Here is a 19,588-nt window from a genome sequence, read left to right as displayed (position 1 = left end):
GTTGGCTTGTATTTAGGAATTCTGGTGGGGGGGAGGGATGTATTATTTCCATAAGTATCTTTAGGGTTTTGTGTACAATCAATCAAGTAATTTGTGAATAGGAATAGTTTTATTTGTTTCCAATTTTAGTGGTTTTTTTTTTCTTGTCTGATTTTACTGATGAGGACCTTTGGTGGCATGTTGAATAGAAGTGGCGGGAGCAAACATCCTTTTGCCTTGATTATTGTCTGAAGGGAAGGGCAGTTTTTCACCAGTAGGAATGATAGTAGCTTTATGTTTTTTGTTGTGATTCTTTGTCAGATTAAGGATGTCCCTTCTATTTTTATTTTGATAAGCATTTAATCATGAGTATTGTGAAATACATGCACACTTTTGAGAAACAGAAACTTGTTTTTGTACTTCAGACATGCAGATTATGGACTTATTTGACATTGTTTCTGTCTTCACTACAAAGTTGTATGACTGGCATATCAACATATAAATTGATATGCCAGCTGTTTATACCCACACAGAATTATTGTGATGATGCTATAGAATGTAGAGAGAAAATCTAATTATTGCCTTCAGTGATATCACTTACTAAGGACTTCTTGTATCTGGTACAGTGAGTTAGCAGTTGGTGATTCCCTGAAGATTTCTTTGAGACTCAAAAGATTTACTTAAAAATCAAACTGCTAATTTTATCTCCTTTCCTGTATTAGATTTTGATACTGTGTTCAGTTTGTGCTTTCTTTGGAAAGATGATTTAGTAATTTTAGTATTTCACGAACCAAAGTCACGGTCAGTTTTGCCTTCTTTAGGTTAATTTCCTTTATTAGGTATTTGTTCTTTACTTTATGTGTGATGTGCATAAATGGATTACAGTTGTTAAATCAGTAAGTCGATATGTATTTACTGTTAGAATTCTTTCCTGCCATGTCAGATGCTAACAGACCAGCTTTGAATGGCTCTCATTTTTTCCTTATGAACAATAGTCACTTTGAGGCAAAAGGACTTTAGATCTTCAGTTTCACTTGCCCTTCCTTGACTACCACAGGGGTTTAATGGGGAAAGGCAGAGTATTTAAGGGGAGAATGACTTTATTAACAGTGTGACAGTAGAATGAAAACCCTAAATCAGCATAGAATTTTTATATTGTCATACATACAACAAAGAGAGGGTCACTTGTAGGATCCCTTGGAAATTGGAATGGGCCAGCTCTTGGGCCCACTCTGTTCCAGGTGAGTCAACAAATTTTGTGCCTTCTTCAAACCCCATCTATTTTGGGTCTTAGCAAATAGTCTCTGTATTTTTTTTTTTTTGTCCTGTTGCTTAAGATTTTTGGGTTATTTCTACTAAGTATCATAGCCTTCATAGCTTTTAAAATGTACTTTTTCAATTCTTAGGCTTCCTTAGATCACTCATGGTGGATTGTGTTCACTGGACCTTATACTCGAGTCTTATTTTGTAAAAAATGTACTGGTGTTATAATGTGCTGTTTTCATTAGAGACAGTTTAGCGCTTACTGATACCTTAGAAATCACAACTTCCTATCTCCTTAGTTATAAGTCACTTCATTTTTTAAGCTAAGGACTACAAGAGTGTAGGCATTTCTTTCTTTTACGATTACAGATTTATAAGCATTGATTGACTTCAAGGATGATTCTAGCCCAATACTTGGTGATAGACAGGTAAAGCAGGTTTGTTTTGTAATTTTGCACAGTCTTTATTTTATTAGTAATGCTCAACATTTCCTTGCCTTGTTTACCACACCTATATCCAAGTGTCTATAGCACTTGGATCCTCACATGCACTCTTACATGGAATTATTGATAATGTTTATTACTAAGTGGAATCCATGTTGAATTTTAGCAGTTTTTTCCCCCTACATCTGCCTCTTTGATGGTAGCTGGGTTTACTGCCACTCACTTATTACTGCCCTGGGTCTTAACAACCTTATTCAAACAAAACATCTTAAATAGAGGCATTAAACAGGTCACAACAGTGAGCCATTTTGTACTTTCAGGCAATAAAATGGGTATGTTGTATTTTGGAATATAAGACCTCTGAGTGCAGCTATTCATTTTCTTCATCTATAAAACATTTTAGAATAACAGCTTACATCTGTTTGGGGTTTTAAGATCCCGTGTTTTGAAGAAACATCACTGTTATGTAACTCCAGACCAGACACGGGGAGGCAGCTAGCTTTCTGACAGACCCATGTTCTGTGGAAGCTGGAAGAAGTATTTGTTCTAGCCATGAAGCCTTCTTTGGTGGCAGTGCTGCTTTCACATGTGTGGGGCACATTTTCATTGTTAATTCTTCATATTATAAAGGACAAACCTGCAGTACAATTTTGACTGGAAGAATGTTTGAAAATTTTTTACACATCAGTAGTTTATCTTAAGCGAGATATTTCACTCCCAGAAACCAATTTAATTATTCAAGCATTTACAGCACATTTAATTACATAAGGTCGTCAATTAATCTTGTTTTAGAGAGTAAAGTTAGTTTACTGTCGGCTCACTTTTTAAAATAAATACCCAATGGAATAGTTTGGCCATTCCAAATGTGTGATTTTTAAATTGCTTCTTTAAGTTGAAAGCACAATTTAATGAATAGCTTTTAATAGAGGAAAATGGGCAAATGAATCTATAGGATTCAAAATTTAATATTTATTAAGTACCCCAAAAAGTATAGCTAGCGTATAATGTAGTTTTATGGATTATTTTAATCAGGAAGTGAAGAATGCTAGCATGGAACATTACAATAAGTTAATAAATCCCTTTTTTTTCCCTTGTAAATGTGAAATATTTTCATTCTTGTTAAAATGTGATATATTTACATTTGGGAGGGGAGAGTATAGAGAAGAAAATTAAAATCATCTATAACCCACTGTTTGCTCAGGTATTTTATTATATATAAATTTTTAAAAAATTAGAAAAGCTTTTGGAAAACTGTTATACAGTCAGTTTTTTTGGTTGTTGTTTATGTTGGGGGGAGGGTTAATAATTAATTGGAAATGCAGCACTTTAGTTTCAGAGTAGAAGTGACAAATGCTTTCACATTGTGGTGACAAAAAAAAAAAAAAAGGAAGAAACTAAATTTGTCTCCTGCTGTGGAACTTTGACATTCTTGGTGGGGTGCAGTTTATTTAAGAAGATCACAAGCCTTCTCTGAGATTTAAGTTTGTCATCTTAAACTAATCTATCTGAATGGAAGACATTTTCTTTCTGTGACTACTGTCAAGCTCAGGGCCATCATTTGCTCAAGCAGAGTAATAAGATAAATGATTCTAGACTTTTAATTACTGATTAAATGTAAATATTTAAGAAGTAATTCAATGCCTTTAATTTATGTGCTGATAAATACCCATTATTCCTATAAAATCATGGTCTCTTTTTCCTATTGTATATGTATATTGATAATGTTCAAAGTTCACACTTATGTTTCACTTGCAGCTGAGCTGAATATAGAATAACAATACTGGGCCCATGGTCTGTTGGTGAGCAACAGCATCCCTGGCACAGGCCCTCTGGACAGGGCCTGGATATCACATAGCTAGTAGATTGTACTGTGGGTAGATTCATATGCAGATAAATGTATTTAGATGACTTTTGGGTAAATTCGACAGGGCTTTTGGAGGTAGATTTTCTGGGCTTCTTATTTCCTAACTGAGTACCTTAAGGTCTTCTCTAAAGTGCAGTCTCCTCATCTGTGAATTGGGACAATATCCACTTGTCTTGTGGGGTTTTGTGAGGATTTGGTGAAATGAAATTTATGAACGTGCTTACTAACACAGTGTCTGACACATGAAGTGTGCTGGGTAATTGTAGCTCTTACAGTTAGAGAACTAATTGTACATGTTTAAGTTAGTGATAGTCTTTGCCACTTCTTCACTACGGCAGGTTACTCTTCCCTTGACTGCTGTGTGTACAGGCCCAACATTGCATCCCCTGCTCTGTTTAGAGTCCTGCCCTCCTCCAGCACTAATGGGGTCTGGGCTTCTGACGCCCAAGCTGGCTGTTCTGTTGTACCCTGTTTCTCAGCTTACACTTACTTGTGACTCTGTCTCTCTCCTCCTGTCTTCCCTTTTTCTCCACCTGCCTTCTTCTTTCTGTCCCTTTCTCTCTACTTCTCTCACTCTCCTTTCATTTTCTCTCTCCCTTTCTCCCTCCACCCACCTTACATGTCCTTCCCTTTGTACTTCTCCTCCCCCTCCTTACTTTCTCCCTCCCTCCCTCACCTTTTGGCCCACCCCTCTCTCCCCTTCCTTGTTTCTCTTAGACCCTAACACTGCCTGTTAAAGAGTAAACGGTTCTGCCTTTTAGCAGGAAAATGCCAGGTCTTTAAAGTCTTTATTACTTCTGGTGGGAAATAATAATTTTGTCATTCCTGTAGCCAGACCCTTTCCATATTGTGCTTCTCTTTCCCTTTCAAAAGAGCTCACAGCATCATTTTGTGTACCTTGGGTTCAGAAAGTTGGTAGAATTCTACAGGCAGTTAAAGTTTTAACTCGTCCTAAAATCTAGATAGGCTATGCTTATGTATTTATTTAATATTAACGGTATTAAGTACATAAGCTTAAAATGAAAGATGTTCCCAAGTAAGTTATAGGCTTTTATGTAGTAATGCCAAACATATTAATCTTTTTTGCCTAATTTATTTGATTTTTTTTTCTCCCTCTTCAGATACCTTTCTCACTGGTCCAGTTTCCATTATGGGAATCCTTAAAAGTAAGTTTTCCAATCTTCATGTACAGTTTCTCTAATTATTACAAATACTTGACAGTTTCATTATGGAATAGAATATGATATTGAATAGCAGTTTAAAAACTCAAAATTATTAACAGTTGAAAATTTTTTGCACTTGATTTACAAGCTGATTTTCTCTTAAACTTGTTCAGATGCCTACAGCATAGCAGGCAGAATTGAAATTTATAGATAATAAGAAAAAAACTGTTTTACTTCTTTACTGCTACTCACTTTCAACCACTTGAATTTTATTTCTCTGTGTGTTAAAGAATAAGCAGTGTAGGTAAATGGAAAGGAAGCAAAAGACCCTAATTATTAGAAGGTCTAGAAGGTCAGACCTTCCCACTCACACGTAAAGATGGGCAGCCTGGGTGTGTGGTCTTACTCTCTCTTGTGTCTTTGCTGCTGGTGAGGACTAGCAGAGTGTGAGGAGTTGAGTCAGCCTCAGTGACAGTCATGCATATGTTTAAAAACAAGCTATTGAATACATTTTAAAAAACATATATTCAAAACATGCAGAGATACTGTCTTTTTTATCTTTTGGTGCATTGATTTTGAAAATTGTGTATCATATGAATTGTGTGGGTGTTCATTCATGTAAAAATGGTATATAAATGACCAAATTGTAAATTGGCAAGGATTCTAGGTAGGTTCTGATAATACAAACAATAAAAGAGTTAATCCTGTAACTGTTTGGGATTAGTAATCCTAGAATGCTCATACAAAATGTCTTTTGAAGCAAATAACAAAAATTATTTGGACTCAGAAAAATACTCTCCTAAGTTAATATACAAACAATAGTAAGATCAGACAAACCATTCCTCTTATAAAAAAATATTCTGGAATATGCAGTATTGAGCAATCCTTCTTTTAAGTGATCTGATTTTAATGTATTTTATTTAATTAGTTGTAGGGTCTTTCATGGTTGTTTTGTTTGTTTTTATTTTTACCATTTTCTCTGTGTTACATGGTGAAACGGTTTTTTCAGGCAGTGATTCCGGGCATGATGTCACAGCTATCCAATGAGAAGGTCACATTCCATGAGCATAAGAGCTCTCCTTTTTTGTGTGTGACAAAAGGACAATGAGACCAACAGCTGTCCACAAACAAGACTCACTTTATTAGTGTCTCAATAACCAGCATTCACGCGGCCTCTGCACCCCCTCTAACATCCTTCTGCCATATTCTGCATAGAAATGTTTTTGAGGCCTAAAGAGGGGAAAATCAAGGGGTTTATATCTTTTCTGTATTAAGGGTGCTTGTGCTAGTCTAGCTACATCAGAAATGTCTAGAATTTTTCAGAGTCAACATGGATAACAATGCTAAGCTTTAACAATTTTCCTTGAGCAAATGTTAAGATGCTACAGTTTTATTTTAAAGTTAGATTTATTGAGAGATAATTTGCATGCAGTAAACTTCACTCTTGATATGTATGCTTTTCAGTGAGCTTTGACAAATGTAACCATAACCAAAATATAAACGGGTCATGGTTTTCTTTTTTCCAGAATATTATATAAATAGAATTATATACTACATAGCATTTTGTGCTTGGCTTCTTTCACTCAAGACAGTGTTTTTGAGATTACCAGTAATTTGTTCCTTTTGGTCACCAGGAAGTATTCCATTGTGTGGACATTCTACCATTTGTCTATCCGTTTACTACATTTGACATGTTTCCAGTTTTTGATGATTATGAATATAGCTGCTGCAACACTTGCATATAGATATTTGTGAGGACACATTGTTTCTTTTGGGTAGGTACCTGGAAGTGGGATCTCTGCTCTATAGGGAACTGTATACTTTGATAGGGAACTGTCAAAATGTTTGCACAGTGGTTTTTCCATGCTGCTCTGCATTCATGTCATTACTAGATTTTTACTTTTTTTTATAATATGTGGTCTAATAATTCTAATAGTCGTCAGTTGTGCAGTGGTATCTCATTGTGGTTTTAATTGGCAGTTCTCTCATGGTGTTAGACATCTTTTCATATAATAATTTTTTTTAAACATCCAAAAGTGAAATCTCAGTGCGTTGCAGATATAGACAACTTTTGGCACTTCTTTTATTTTTGTGTTTATGGTTTTATCCATTTTAATTAGGTTAGCAGCCACAGAGAAATTGTATTATGTGGAAGGGCTTCTCTATTATGTTTGTATGGGAATGCTACTCAGAAATATTTTTCTCAGCACCTATTGCATTCCTGTTGTGCAAGGAAGTGCAGGTCTGGAGGTAGGCGTGGCTATTCTCACCTTAAATTTACTCTGTTTAAAAGCCAAGTCGGTTACCTTACTTGTAAAAAGACTTCCTCCTTCTGTCTCCCTGCTTCCTGTTAATCATGCTATTGCTGTTCTGACCACCTGGACCCAAACTGCACATTAAAATTTGATTCTTTTCTTTCTCTTTCTCCATATCACATCATTTACTGAGTTTGGATGTCTGACTTTATGGAACTTGTGGCCGCCTATTCTCGGATTTTTTATTAACTTGTGCCTCGACTAAGTTCTAATAATTTCTCTATTTTCTCATCTATTCTACACATTGCATTGGTGTGAGTTTTCTTAGACATCTCTTCAAAGTAATACTTAAGTTCTCAGAAATTTTAACTTTATTAAACCCTATATCATGCTGTTGTTAGTTTTCAGTGATGTCTACACTGTGTTCTTAACTGGTATTTCTAGTCTCCCCTCATACTGTTCTTGTAAAATCCTTTCCCTCCAGCCAGCGTGGGTTCCTGCCATGTGTTCTCCCCTCTCACCACTGTTCTTTGGCTCCTTTATGAAATGTGCTTCCACGAGTCCAAATACTAGCATCTTTCAAAATCCGTTCAATTTTCATGTTTGCTTGAGGTCTTCCAGTTCAGGCCCTGGAGATTTACCTTTATCTGATGTTTGTATTGCTGACTGATATTTACTCATTATAAAGCCTTAAGCTCTTCCATTTATAGATGATAAAGTGAATTAGTTTCTTGGGACCCACAAAATGGAAGCCCTGGTGGCCTGGCCCCTTGTGACAAATCTAAGTTAGCTTGCAGAGAAATATTCAATAGTGAGGGGTTCAGCCAGGATTTGAACCCAGGAATCTGGCTCCAAAGTTGGTGTTCTTAATCATTTTATGCGTATCTTTGCATATAATGTGGGATATCTTTAATAATGTTTTTTGCTTTCCCATATATGCAAAAGCTGGTGGAAAATTGAAGTCATATTTTATAATCAGCTTATTTAAGGCATTTCTATAGCAAGGTGACATAAAAAGTTAATAGCCGTGGCTACCACATTTCATAAATCTACGCTCTCAAAAAGCCCTTGTGCTGTGCTTGGGCAGGGATTAAACAGTGCTCATTTAAAGAGCAGTCTCAGTGATGAACTGGGGAGCACAGATGGTTTATGGTGATGAGTGGAGTCAGACCACATCTTTCCACGTGTTCATGTTTAGTTCCTCCCAAGACTTTGCTTATTGGAGGATGAACCTCTTCTAATTGTTTATATTTATGTTTATATTCTTTATCGTTCTGTCTTTTACACAGCAAGTGTTTATAACTCTTTCCTAGTTGTTTGAAGATTAGCATTCTTTCTTTTTCTAGTTCAATGCAAAGTTGCATAACCGTATACACTATAATTAGTTTCTTTTAGAAGTGTGTTCATAACTATAACATAGATTTTTCCCTTACTGGTTATTAGATAAACAGTAAACATATTTTGAAAGAACAGGAAAAATGTGCTGTAAGAATGCAGATTTTTTTCTGTTTGAATATGCAACATCAATTTCTAGTGCAATGTAGGGAATTGTTTAGACTAATGTCAGTTCTAGACAGTTTCGGTTCTAGCTGCGAGGTGTTGCAAAGTTGTAAAGGAGTAGCTAAAAGAAATGTAAGCTGTAAGTTCAGAAGCAATGTTTGAAATAAAATGAAAATAAAATCTGTTTGATCATGTGAGACCATGACCTTATGCTGATGATTTTCTAAGATAAAGTCATAACTTTTTAATACAAATCAGGGGTAAATGGATTAGCATTTCAGTAATAATACAATGTACAGCTTTTTATTTACACTTTATAAATATTTTAAGTAGCTAGTATTTTATTTAAAAATTGTTTTTATTCAGGTTGAAGAATAACTTGTTAGTTGTTGATTCTTATTCTCATAATAGTTAAAATGTCTACCATTATCTTACCCACAACAAAGTTTTCCTATACTTTTGTTAATATGAACAAAACAATAGGAATTTAGAAGATGTTCACAGCTCATGGTCGCCACATACGTCATTTCAGAGATGGGGAGAATCTGGTGTCTGCACGGACTTGTTTGGTCAGAACAATGATTCCTATCGAGGCATGTTAAAGATGGAGAAGGAAATGATAACAGGGTAAAATATGCTTGTGTGTATATGATTTTTACCACACTAAGCTTGTACCCTCAATTTAATATAACAGATCGATATGGAAGGCAATACCTGAAAATAAGAGCAGAGTACTTATTATATGTCCAGATTGCCAATATAAAGTCAGTCTAAATCGCTCATTAGGATTTTAGCAAAATCATATTGTAATAAACAGGCACCTTTTAACAATTTAAAAAAACTGTAAGAACATTTGCATTCTTCATTTTTATCCTAGAAAATATGGGATACTTTCTGCAAAAAGAAAAAGAAACAAGATTTCCACAGTATCCTTTCAATTTGTAAAAGTAATGGATAATATTTTCTGGCTTCTAGAGCCACTGAAGGAGAGAAAGAGGAATCCATATGAAAGATGTGAGGATTAGAAAAATAAAAACTCCTCTGACTTTTTAGTGAGATTCAATCAAAGTAAAAAAAAAAATGTTTGGAAAATATTTGTTTTACAGTTTGCAATGGAAAGATAAAGGCAAATACTGAAAAAGAAATAACAGAGAAAGTTAAGTAGGGAAGGAGGAGTGTCAGGTACAGCGAAGGCCTGAGAGAGTGAATGAAAAGGGTGTGATTCCTTTCCTAGCTCCTGACTTAGACCAGCTGCCAGGTGGCCTGCCCTAGTCATAGTTGTGAAGCCAAATAGAACAACAGATACCACACCATTAGATTCCAGTACTTTCAGGAGAAGGTTAAGATTGAGCAGTGCCTTGTGAGTGTCACCACCTATTGGATTGTGGGGTATAGGGTTCTCAAGAAACAGTTGAAAGCAGACCAGGATTCTTCTTTTGTCTTCTTTCCTTAAAGGCATTTCTTTCCCACTTATGTAAGTTTGTGACAAAAATCAGATAAAAAGATTCCTAGGATGAGTCATACTGACCTTTATTTAGCTGAGACAAAGTATGAGAAAAGAGGGGCTTGCCACACTTTAGTCTAGATTTTTTAAACAGTGATATATTTTAAGAAGCTCTTTTAAAAAATGCCTATAGCAATTCTCAATTCCTTTCCATGTAAAACCCTGCCTGTATTTGGTTTCAAGGGCCACCTCTATATTTTCTTATGTAACCTCCTTTTAAAAATGGAGGGGAAGAGAGTTAGCTTTGTTTTCGTTTTTTTTTTTTTTTTTCTTTCGATGTCTTCTGGCTATTTGTGAATGTTTTGCGTGTGTTTAATATATTTAGTTTATAGATGCGATGTGGCAGCATTTGTGCTGTTCTTGTCTCTCTGTCTCCTCAGATGTCACCAACTTGATTGTAGACCTCATTTCAGGTGAACCTAAACAAAACTTGAGGTTCGTGTTAGCACAGCTCACCAGAAAGTCTTGTTGTGTTGAGGACATGTTAATCCTTGAGGTGGAACCTTTGTGCCATTCCTGATTTATATGGTTCTCTCTGGAGCCAAGAATGAAAATTTGGTGTTTGGCCAACTCATGTCTTCCCCCGTTCTTTATACAAGGATAAAATGATCAAACATGACTTATAGGCATTCATTTAGGTTGTCAGATATTTGCCTGCTCTCTTTCTAGAAGGGGTTGTGCAAGGGAATGAGTTCCAAAAATGAAGGGAATGAGTTCCCTGTCCCATAGAAGCAAGGGTGAGATGTGGGAACACTTGAAGGTTAATGAAAACTAGTCACTCATTATTTATATATATATTTTAATGCTGTTGAGGATAAAGACTTGTCAGTGTATCTGTTGCCAAATAAATGGAGCTTGCTAGTGTTTTCTGTCAATTCTTTCATTTTAACCATTTTTGATGAAAATAATTTTTTCAAAGATCGTTCCATACTTAATTATAGCAAGCCAGGTGTGTGCCTTTGGAAGCAGAAGTATTAAAAATGGTCACCTTTTGTTGACTCACAATCATCATCATGAACATCAATTAAAATAATTTGTTTTATTGTAACTATTATCCAGAGATATGTTAAGATTTTGTTGACACCTTTTGTCTTGAGTTCAAACTAGTAAAGTTTCCAGGAAGCTCAGAAGGCTAGGTCAGAATAAATATATTCCCCCCAATAAAACCTAGACTCACATACCCAAAAATTATCTTCCAACTATAAAACCTAAGTATTAACAAACAGCATTTGAGCCTGTCTTGCTTTTGCTCAAGAATAATAAATGAAATTTCTTTTCCTACAATCAGCATAATTATTCATTAAAGACTTTCTTAGAAATTTGTAGCTTTACCACTGTATCTAGCAGGCAAGCATCTAAATATCTCAACCAAGCAAAACATTAGAACTAAAACAAGATTCAAAAGTCAATCCACTTGGGCCTCCCTGGTGGCGCAAGGGGCTAAGCACTGAAGCAATGCGCAGCTTCTGCAGCACAAGTTTGAGCCCCGGCTGCCAGGGAGCAACCCACATGACGCAGCAGACCTCTCCTGACTCATCCGCTACTCCCTTCAGCAGTGTATTTCAGTCAGTCTACCTGTTCTGTTCCCCACTCTGTCTCTGATGAATCCTCTCACCCCCCCATCTCTAGCCTGTACCCCAGCTCTTGTATGCAAAAATAAAAAAATAAAATCTTTATTAAAAAAAGTCAACCCACTTAAAGTTGGTACTATTTGTACATCTCAGGTTTTTGCCTAACTGCTGTTGACACCAAAATTAGCCTCGTACTGTAAATGATTCCTAATCATTAGGTATATCCAGTTTTAACTAGGAAAACTAGTTCTGTCATAAATATCAGTTGCAGCCACTTAGTTATATTAACAGAGCCACAGCATGAGAGTGATGGAAACTTACTCATGGTTCCCAATTTAGTATTCTTCTTATTTTAAAACTTTGCTTTGGGAATCTCTTTTTCAAAGATGTATTTTACTAAGATATGGTTCATTTAATGAATAATAAAAACTAGTAACAGCTATCGCTCTAATTGCTTCTTAATGTACATTGTGAAGTATATACAAATGCTTCACAGTACTACTTATAGGCTTTTTACATGAAATTAGTTGTCCATTGTCTAGTGTGTCACAAAATTCTGATGGTAGACTAACAGCAGCGAGATCTGCACAGAGGACTGACTTCTGTTATCTTAAATTACTTATTATCTGATATTATTATCTGATGTTATTAATTGAATGACCCATCCTCATACCATGAAAGCATGTGGTAAAGAGTCATAATCTGGCAAGATTGGAAACCTCATGAACTTTGGAGCAGCTAAAGTCCCAAATTTTAAATTTTTCTGCACTGAAGCCAAAACACTTTCAGTTGGCTATTCATAGGACAGTAGTGCACATTTGGGTGGATCTTTTGAAGTGAAAAACACAACCTTCTCCGCATGCTGTACTTGAAGACCCTGGCCGAGGCTTGGACTCCTAGCCCCTCCATAGTATTGTGCCTGGTGTTTGCTCTCTAGCCTTTAAATGATTACTGGCAGTGACAGCTACTCCCCAGGAGTCAAATTAAGTCATGCTGTTTCCTCTGATTGCCTTGAGCAAAGAGTGAAGAATAACTTGGGAAATTAGAACAACTTGGTTCCTTTTGTAATGACACCACTAAGAATTTAGGATTCTTCATTATATCCTAAATGGACATTACAGCTTACATTATTTGAGAAAACAGACTGCTATTAAAAAAATTACATAACTTTAAACTGTGAAAGGTGACATTCAATTAAGGGCTGTAGCTTAGTTAGTAATGCACCAGTAATGTAATCTGTTTGATCACTGTACTATGGTTATGTAAGACATCAGTGTGAGGGGAAACTGAGCGAAGGGTATATGGGAATTCTGTTGTTTTGTAAGTCTAAAATTTTTTCAAAATGACTATTCCTGTTTAAGCTATTAGAAATATTTTCCAGTCAACCTATATCATGGACATTTAACTTAAGAAGGTCCACAGAAGTGAAATTAAAAACATTTCTAACTGCTAGCCTCATTACTTAAACTTGAAATTTCTGTTAATGTGAAATATAAACAAATGTGCATGGATGGCTAGAAAATTTCTTTGACTTGAAAAGTAAAGGAAAACAAGACCTTGAATTTGGATCAATAAGCAAATACTAGGTCAAGCATAGCCACCTGCTTTTAAAAAAGTTATTTTGGCACATAATCTCTGTCATGTGAGTTGAAACTCCAACATGGGGCTCCTTTCTGTCCCTCCCTCCCACTGTCCTTTTATTTATCTACTTTCATAGAAATGATCGCTAGACCTCTGTGGCAATGGTAATACTTCTTTAGGCTGAGGAATCATGCCAATTTCAAGATGTTTAATGTTCAGATAGTTCCTTTAAAAAATCTACCACTACTAACCCACATAATTAAGCAATCTTTAGTGATATCAAAATATTTTCTTTAGTGACTTTCATGTTATAATGGGCCTACTATAAGTTGAGTCGTGTATAGTAGTGGTGAGGATCTTTATAATGTTCCATACTTACCATTCTGTCTAAGTTAGACAGAATGTTAGGGGAGCCAAACTACCAGATGTAGCCTTCCTACTTACTATCTGCGTGACCTCAGGCAAGTTGCTTCACATCCCTACGCACCTGCCCTACACCTGCATTGGTGTACAGAATACATACTTGGAGAAATGTAAAATCTTCCCTATATCATATGTAGTGCTACAAACCAATGTTACCTCAATAAAGGGAAAAAATAACAAAACATGAAATTAAAATCTTTAGCATAGTACCTGGTACCCAGTAAGTAATAGGTGATATTGTCAATAGTAATCATTTATGCTGTTGTCTTTACTGTATTTTTATTCCATTATCCAGGCTAGTCTTAAATCATTTAAAAGTCATAAATAATGATATACTTTGGCAGTAGCCTTTCCTGTTTTTCCAGCCAGTTTGTTAATGGCCATGGGTCCTCTGACCCTCACCTCTGTGAGCAAAGATTAAATTTCAAAAGAATAACTTATATATAGTAATTTTTTTACCAGCTGGTGGTGGTTTAATGAATTTAAGTTTGCTCCCAAATGAATCATTTGTAAGGCACTCATATTTTTAGTTTGGTCTCCTTTACTTTTTCATTTAAGACAAAATGACAAACTTATAAAGCAAATTGCTTTGGGCATTGACATAGTTTGCTCACTCACTTAGATATTTTAATTTCATTCCAATAAAAATTATGATCTCTAAGTGAAAATAAAGTCCCTTATAAATACCATTATATTTCCGACAAGACAGCTGTAATCTACTGATCCAAATCCAAATGTTTTATACTCCATAGCAGATAGTCTCATTCAGATTCTGGTGCTGTTGCTAAATCACCTGTTTAAACACTGGCAAGTTACTTTACTTCTCTGAGCCCTAACTCCCTGTATTCAAAATGAGGATAAAATGGTGTCGTCCTCAGGAGATTGTCATGAGGTTTATGGAGTTCGTGGGTTACTGTATACAATGTGTTTAGTGCTTGGATCGTAGTTAATTCTGTATGTTTTTATTGTGGTTGCTGTTGTAACTGTTATTTCTATCATGCTCTGTGTTTGCCACTGAAGTTCGTCACTTGATTTTCTACATAGATATTTTTGTGTTAAGAGATTTATTATCTATAGTATCCTTTTTAAACAGAGAGTGATGTCTTTATGTGTTCTTAGATGGCCAGGTGGTAGTGGAAACTTAGTTTAAAAATAGAATCTCTTTAGATAAGCCTACCTTTAGCTCTCAGAGTCTATTTTGATTGTTTTTCCCCAACCAATTATATTTTTCCCTAGATTACAGCAGACAAATCTATGCCCTCTCCCATCACCTCCCTTCTCTCTCTCATGATACTTTTTTTAAAAATTTATTTATGCATACAAGAGCTGGGGTACAGACCAGAGATGAGGGGGTGAGAGGATTCACCATTGAGAGAGTGGGGAGCAGAACAGGTGGATTTACTGAAATACACTGCTGAGGGGAGCAGCGGGTGAGACGGGAGAGGTCTGGTGCGCCATGTGGGTTGCTCCCAGGCCATCCGGGGATGGAACTTGTGCTCCAGAGGCTGCAGACTACTTCATAGTGTGGTGCCCAACCCCTTGAGCCACCAGGGAGACCCTCTTATGATACTCTCCTACAACCACTATCCCCTTCTCAAATGTTAGCCCTAAGGACTGATGTTTCTTTTTTCTTGACTCTGCAGTATCTGACACCTAGTAGGTACTCAGTAAATGGTGAATCTATGGATTATATAGCAGACACTTCACAGAAGGTATAGGAGTGGCAAAGAAACTTATGGAAAGAGACTCAACATTATTAATTGCTAGGGAAATACAAATTGAAACAACAGCGAAATACTATCTACCTACCTATTAGAGTGGTGAAAATTAAAAAATACTGACAGTTCCGAGTGGTAGGGAGGATGTAGAGAAACTGAAACTGTTGGGAATATAAAATGGCACACTTTAGAAAATAGTTTGGTAGTTTTTTAAAAAGTTAAATGTATATCTACCATGTGATCTAGCTGTTTTACTTCCAGGTATTTCCCAAGAGAAATGAAAGCATGTGTCCTTGTAAAGACTTGGATACAAATATTCATAGCAGCTTTATTTTTAATAGTCAAAAATTGGAAAAATCCCAAATGTCCATAAACAGGTAATATATATAAACACACCATGATATGTCCATACACTGGAATACTACTTAGCAATTAAATAGGAATGGACTGTAGATATGTACAATAACGTAGATGAATCATACAATCATTCTAAAGGAAAAGAGCCAGGTTAAAAAATTAACGTATGATTACTTTTATATAAAAATCTAGAAAAAGGAAGCAAGCTAGAATGACAGATCAGATTGTTTAGGAAGTGGTGAGGAAGGGCAGAATTGGGGGGATCTTCTCTGATCACTATCTTATTACGGTGGTGGGTGTGTGCTTCTGCATGTCTGTGGCAGTATTTAGCAAATTGCATATTATAATGTGTATAGTTGATTGAATATCAATTATACTTCAGTAAAACTAAAGAAAAACGAGAATACAGGCGCTCTCTGCTATTAGAAAGCCTAGGTAAAAATGTGGATAATAATAGGAGGCAGCTTTTTGGGGTGGTTGTGAGAACTGTGTTGTGTATATTCAGAGCTTAGCCCAGCGCCTGTCAGAGCACTGTTTACCAATTGACGTGACTGCACCTATGATCTACAAGGTCACATGTTCTCAGTGAGCATGGCAGTGTGTCTCTGCTATTCTTTTCCTAGTTTGAAACTCAGCACGGGTGTTTATTTGTGTGATCCTCAACATGTTATAGTACTGTTCCTATAGTATAGTTCCTATAGATAGAAAGTGCTTTTGTCCAAATTTAACTTAACAATTAATAGAAGTAGCATCCTTCAAACATGTTCAATATGGGAAATGACTGAAAAAAGAACTGAGGCATTTGGAGTACACCACTCTGGAGTAATTTGTAAAGTATGGTATTTATATGCAAAGAATTATATGAGAAATATTTAGCATGTTACGTTATCTTAAAAGTATACCTTTATTTTAATCCGTACGCATATGCACACAAATGTGTACACAAGTGTGTGTATATCACATACTGTCCCTGACACTTGTTTCCTTTGAGCACACGAATGCAGCTATCACCCTCGTTTCTCTTATTTTAGAAAGCACTTAAGTCCTTGGGAAAATCACTTATGTCATCAGTGAGGAATGTCCTCAAAATAGCTTCTCACTTAAGTTCCCATCCCCAGAGCTAACCCACAGGAGGTTCCGATAAATTCAAATATTTAATAACTTGTATTTTTCTTTCTCCATAAACACAGGCCCTCTGGTCCTGGAGGCAGGATCGTGTGGTGGATTCTTGGCAGTCAGCAGTCTGTGGAGCTTTTGCAGGTGCAAAGGATTAGATTATACTGGGAAAGACCAAAGAGGGGGAGAAAAATGTGAAAATATTAACTATGCAAAAACAACATTCTTTAGAAATTCCAGATTGTTTAGATGAAGAGAGTTCCACTAGTTGCTTGAGAAAAGGGTGTCTTAGGAAAAAAAAAAAAAAAAACAAAACTGGTGAAAAGGTGTCTGCTTGAAAGACAACCAATTTGTTTTTGACAAATTTTTCTTTTTCTTTTTATCTTTATTGAAGCGTTCACTCAGGCCCTAGGATTATCTTAAAGATGATTTATAAAGTCCTCTGTGGGAAGAGGCTGGCTGTGGGTGCAGGGTGCTCTGTGCAGCTGTCTGCCGTGAGCAGTGCTCTGGGGCTTTAAGCAATTTCTGCAGAAGGCAATGATTCACGGTTCGTGTGACATGTTTGACAGCGTTGCAGATTAACTAGTGTTAGGAGAGCAGAGGCTGCTCCACAGCTTACTGAGGGTTGAACTGCTCTGTGTAGAAAAGATGGAGATTGAAACATCTGGGCACTTTCTGGACATTAAACCAAGAGCAAAGTGACACTATGCAATAGTGTGTTATCCATCACTAAGTCATATGAATTTTCCAGTGAGGTTTCATGAGAATGCAGATGCTTTCAAGAATTTAATGAATAATAGGTTTTATAGCCTAAGAGTGAAATAGACTTTATTGTTGCAAATAAAGGTGAATTAGAATTACGGTTGAAATAAAGTGAGGATTTGTCAGAAGATTGTAAACTCCCAGATTAAATGTGAAACTGACAAACTGACAGATAACAGGTTTAGGATGTTGACTTGATTTTTTTTTTTTTTTTTTTTTTAAATAACCATATATATTTTTTTATTTATTTATTATGTTTGTTTGTTTTGTTTATACATGCACTGGGTACAGTCAGAGGCGCGGGAGGGTGAGAGAATTCACCAGAGCCAGAGTGGGGAGCAGAGCAGGCAGAAGGACTGAAGCACACTGCTGAGGGGAGCAGCGGGTGGCAGGAGAGGTCTGCGCACCATGTGGGATCCTCCTCCGGTGGCCGGGGAGCAGCCGGGTATCGAACCGGCGCCGCAGAGGCCGCGGGCAGCTTTGCAACCCAGCGCTCAACCGCTGCGCCACCGGGGAGGCCCTGTTGACTTGATTTAAAAACAATTCTTTTCCAATTTGTTTAGTGGTTGTTGGGCTGGCTTTTTGTTGTTGCAGTGATTAAGTAAGCAGAAAACATTTAATAGAATTCTTTTATTAATAATTGGTCCACTGGACTTACAGAATTAATAATCAAAAATAAGAATCATGTTTCTAGAAATGAAGCCAGCTCAAATTGATTATGACAGCTTATTGTTTCCACTGGACATGTGGTCATTAGCTGTGCTAAATGAGGAGGTGGTCCTGATTCATTTTCCAGAGGTCAGGAGTCCTCGTCCCCAATCCTGAAGGGAAATGTACATTTTTGTCGACTCCCTCCTGGGCCCCGGGAAAGTGAGAATTATGGAAATTCAGTCATTGTGGGCAAGGAAGGCCAACGACAAGTATTATTTTCTGGTCCCATTCCTTAAGTAGTTAATTCAACGATTTCCTTGCAAATGGGGCCTTCCTGAGCACCAGTATTCTTAACTGTACCTTAAGGGATTACCTCAAGGATAGGTGAGATAATGTAGGTGTTGGCATTTGGTAATCTATAAAACCAAACAGAGGTAAGGAATTGTTACTATTTCAACAAAAACAATTAACACCCAGAAAATGAAAAGCTCTCATTATCACAATAATTCATATTCTCATTTGCACTGAAAGAATAATATATTAATAAAGTCTCTACATATAATCCTCTTCCCTGATGGCTTGTAGTTTTTAACTTTCCTCCAATGCAGACATCTGATTTTTTAGCTGTGGTTCTGATACATGATGGAGTTTATCCAAGGTCCACCAAAAAAAAAAAAAAAAAAAAAAGGCTGTTGTTAATAGATCCATATACATCTAGCATAAGATCCTAAGGAACCAAGCTACTATTTAAAAATCTTTCTAAAAGATAAACATCATTTGAAAAGAGTCCAAATATGAAGAAGTGATGATGTGCTGTCAGAGTTTGTTGCGACACTGTGTATTACACAGTATAGGGAAGCGAACAATGATGCCTTCTTGGGCAACTCCATTAAAACCTGACATGCTTTCCTGTTATTCTTTCAGACTCTTTAACCTTACATGACCAGAAAGACAGTGATAAAACTTGTTATTAAATCAGAAATCCGTTTTCTCATCCCTGTGTGTGTTTCCAAGTTTAAACTGGTTAAATTATTGTCGATGGACCTTTCCCAGTGCCATCCTTGGCACGCTTCCTTGCCCATGCTTGTTTTATAAACTACTTGGCACAAATACCCAAAAATGTCCCTTGAGATTGGAGGTGTTGAGGGCTTGTCATACTCAGAAATTCCCTTGGCTTCTGGTCAGAGGTTAAACTCAGAGGGAAAAAACCAACTTTGCCAACTTCCTCACTTCAAGTCAACTTCTAAACAGAAAACCATAATTGAGTCTAAGTAATGATGACATTTACTACTTGAGTGATATTTGCTATCGAGTGTTTTCTGATCAGTTTCTCATAATAAACACCTACTTACATTCTCTCAGAGAAGAGAGGGAGAGAGAATAAGGGAAAGACGGTAAAGGATTATCTGGGCAACAAAGGAGCAAGTTTGGCACTATC

The 19,588-nt window shown here is 36.4% G+C and overlaps 1 protein-coding gene across 1 annotated transcript in view; it reads left to right on the top strand.

The window, feature by feature from the left end:
* SLC25A26 (solute carrier family 25 member 26) overlaps positions 1 to 19,588 on the top strand; it is a gene marked incomplete at its 5' end in the record, with an annotated part of 117,198 nt that overhangs the window by 88,373 nt on the left and 9,237 nt on the right. The window contains 2 exons of the mRNA XM_084247273.1: positions 4,671 to 4,715; positions 16,812 to 16,881. Coding sequence (XP_084103399.1) covers positions 4,671 to 4,715; positions 16,812 to 16,881 — 115 coding nt within the window. The remainder of the gene's footprint in view (positions 1 to 4,670; positions 4,716 to 16,811; positions 16,882 to 19,588) is intronic.

Source organism: Talpa europaea (assembly GCF_964194135.1).
Source record: "Talpa europaea genome assembly, chromosome: 11".
NCBI classification, from domain to species: Eukaryota; Metazoa; Chordata; class Mammalia; order Eulipotyphla; family Talpidae; genus Talpa; species Talpa europaea.
Note: the sequence above shows the minus strand (reverse complement) of the source record. Positions and strands in the feature narration are given on the sequence as shown.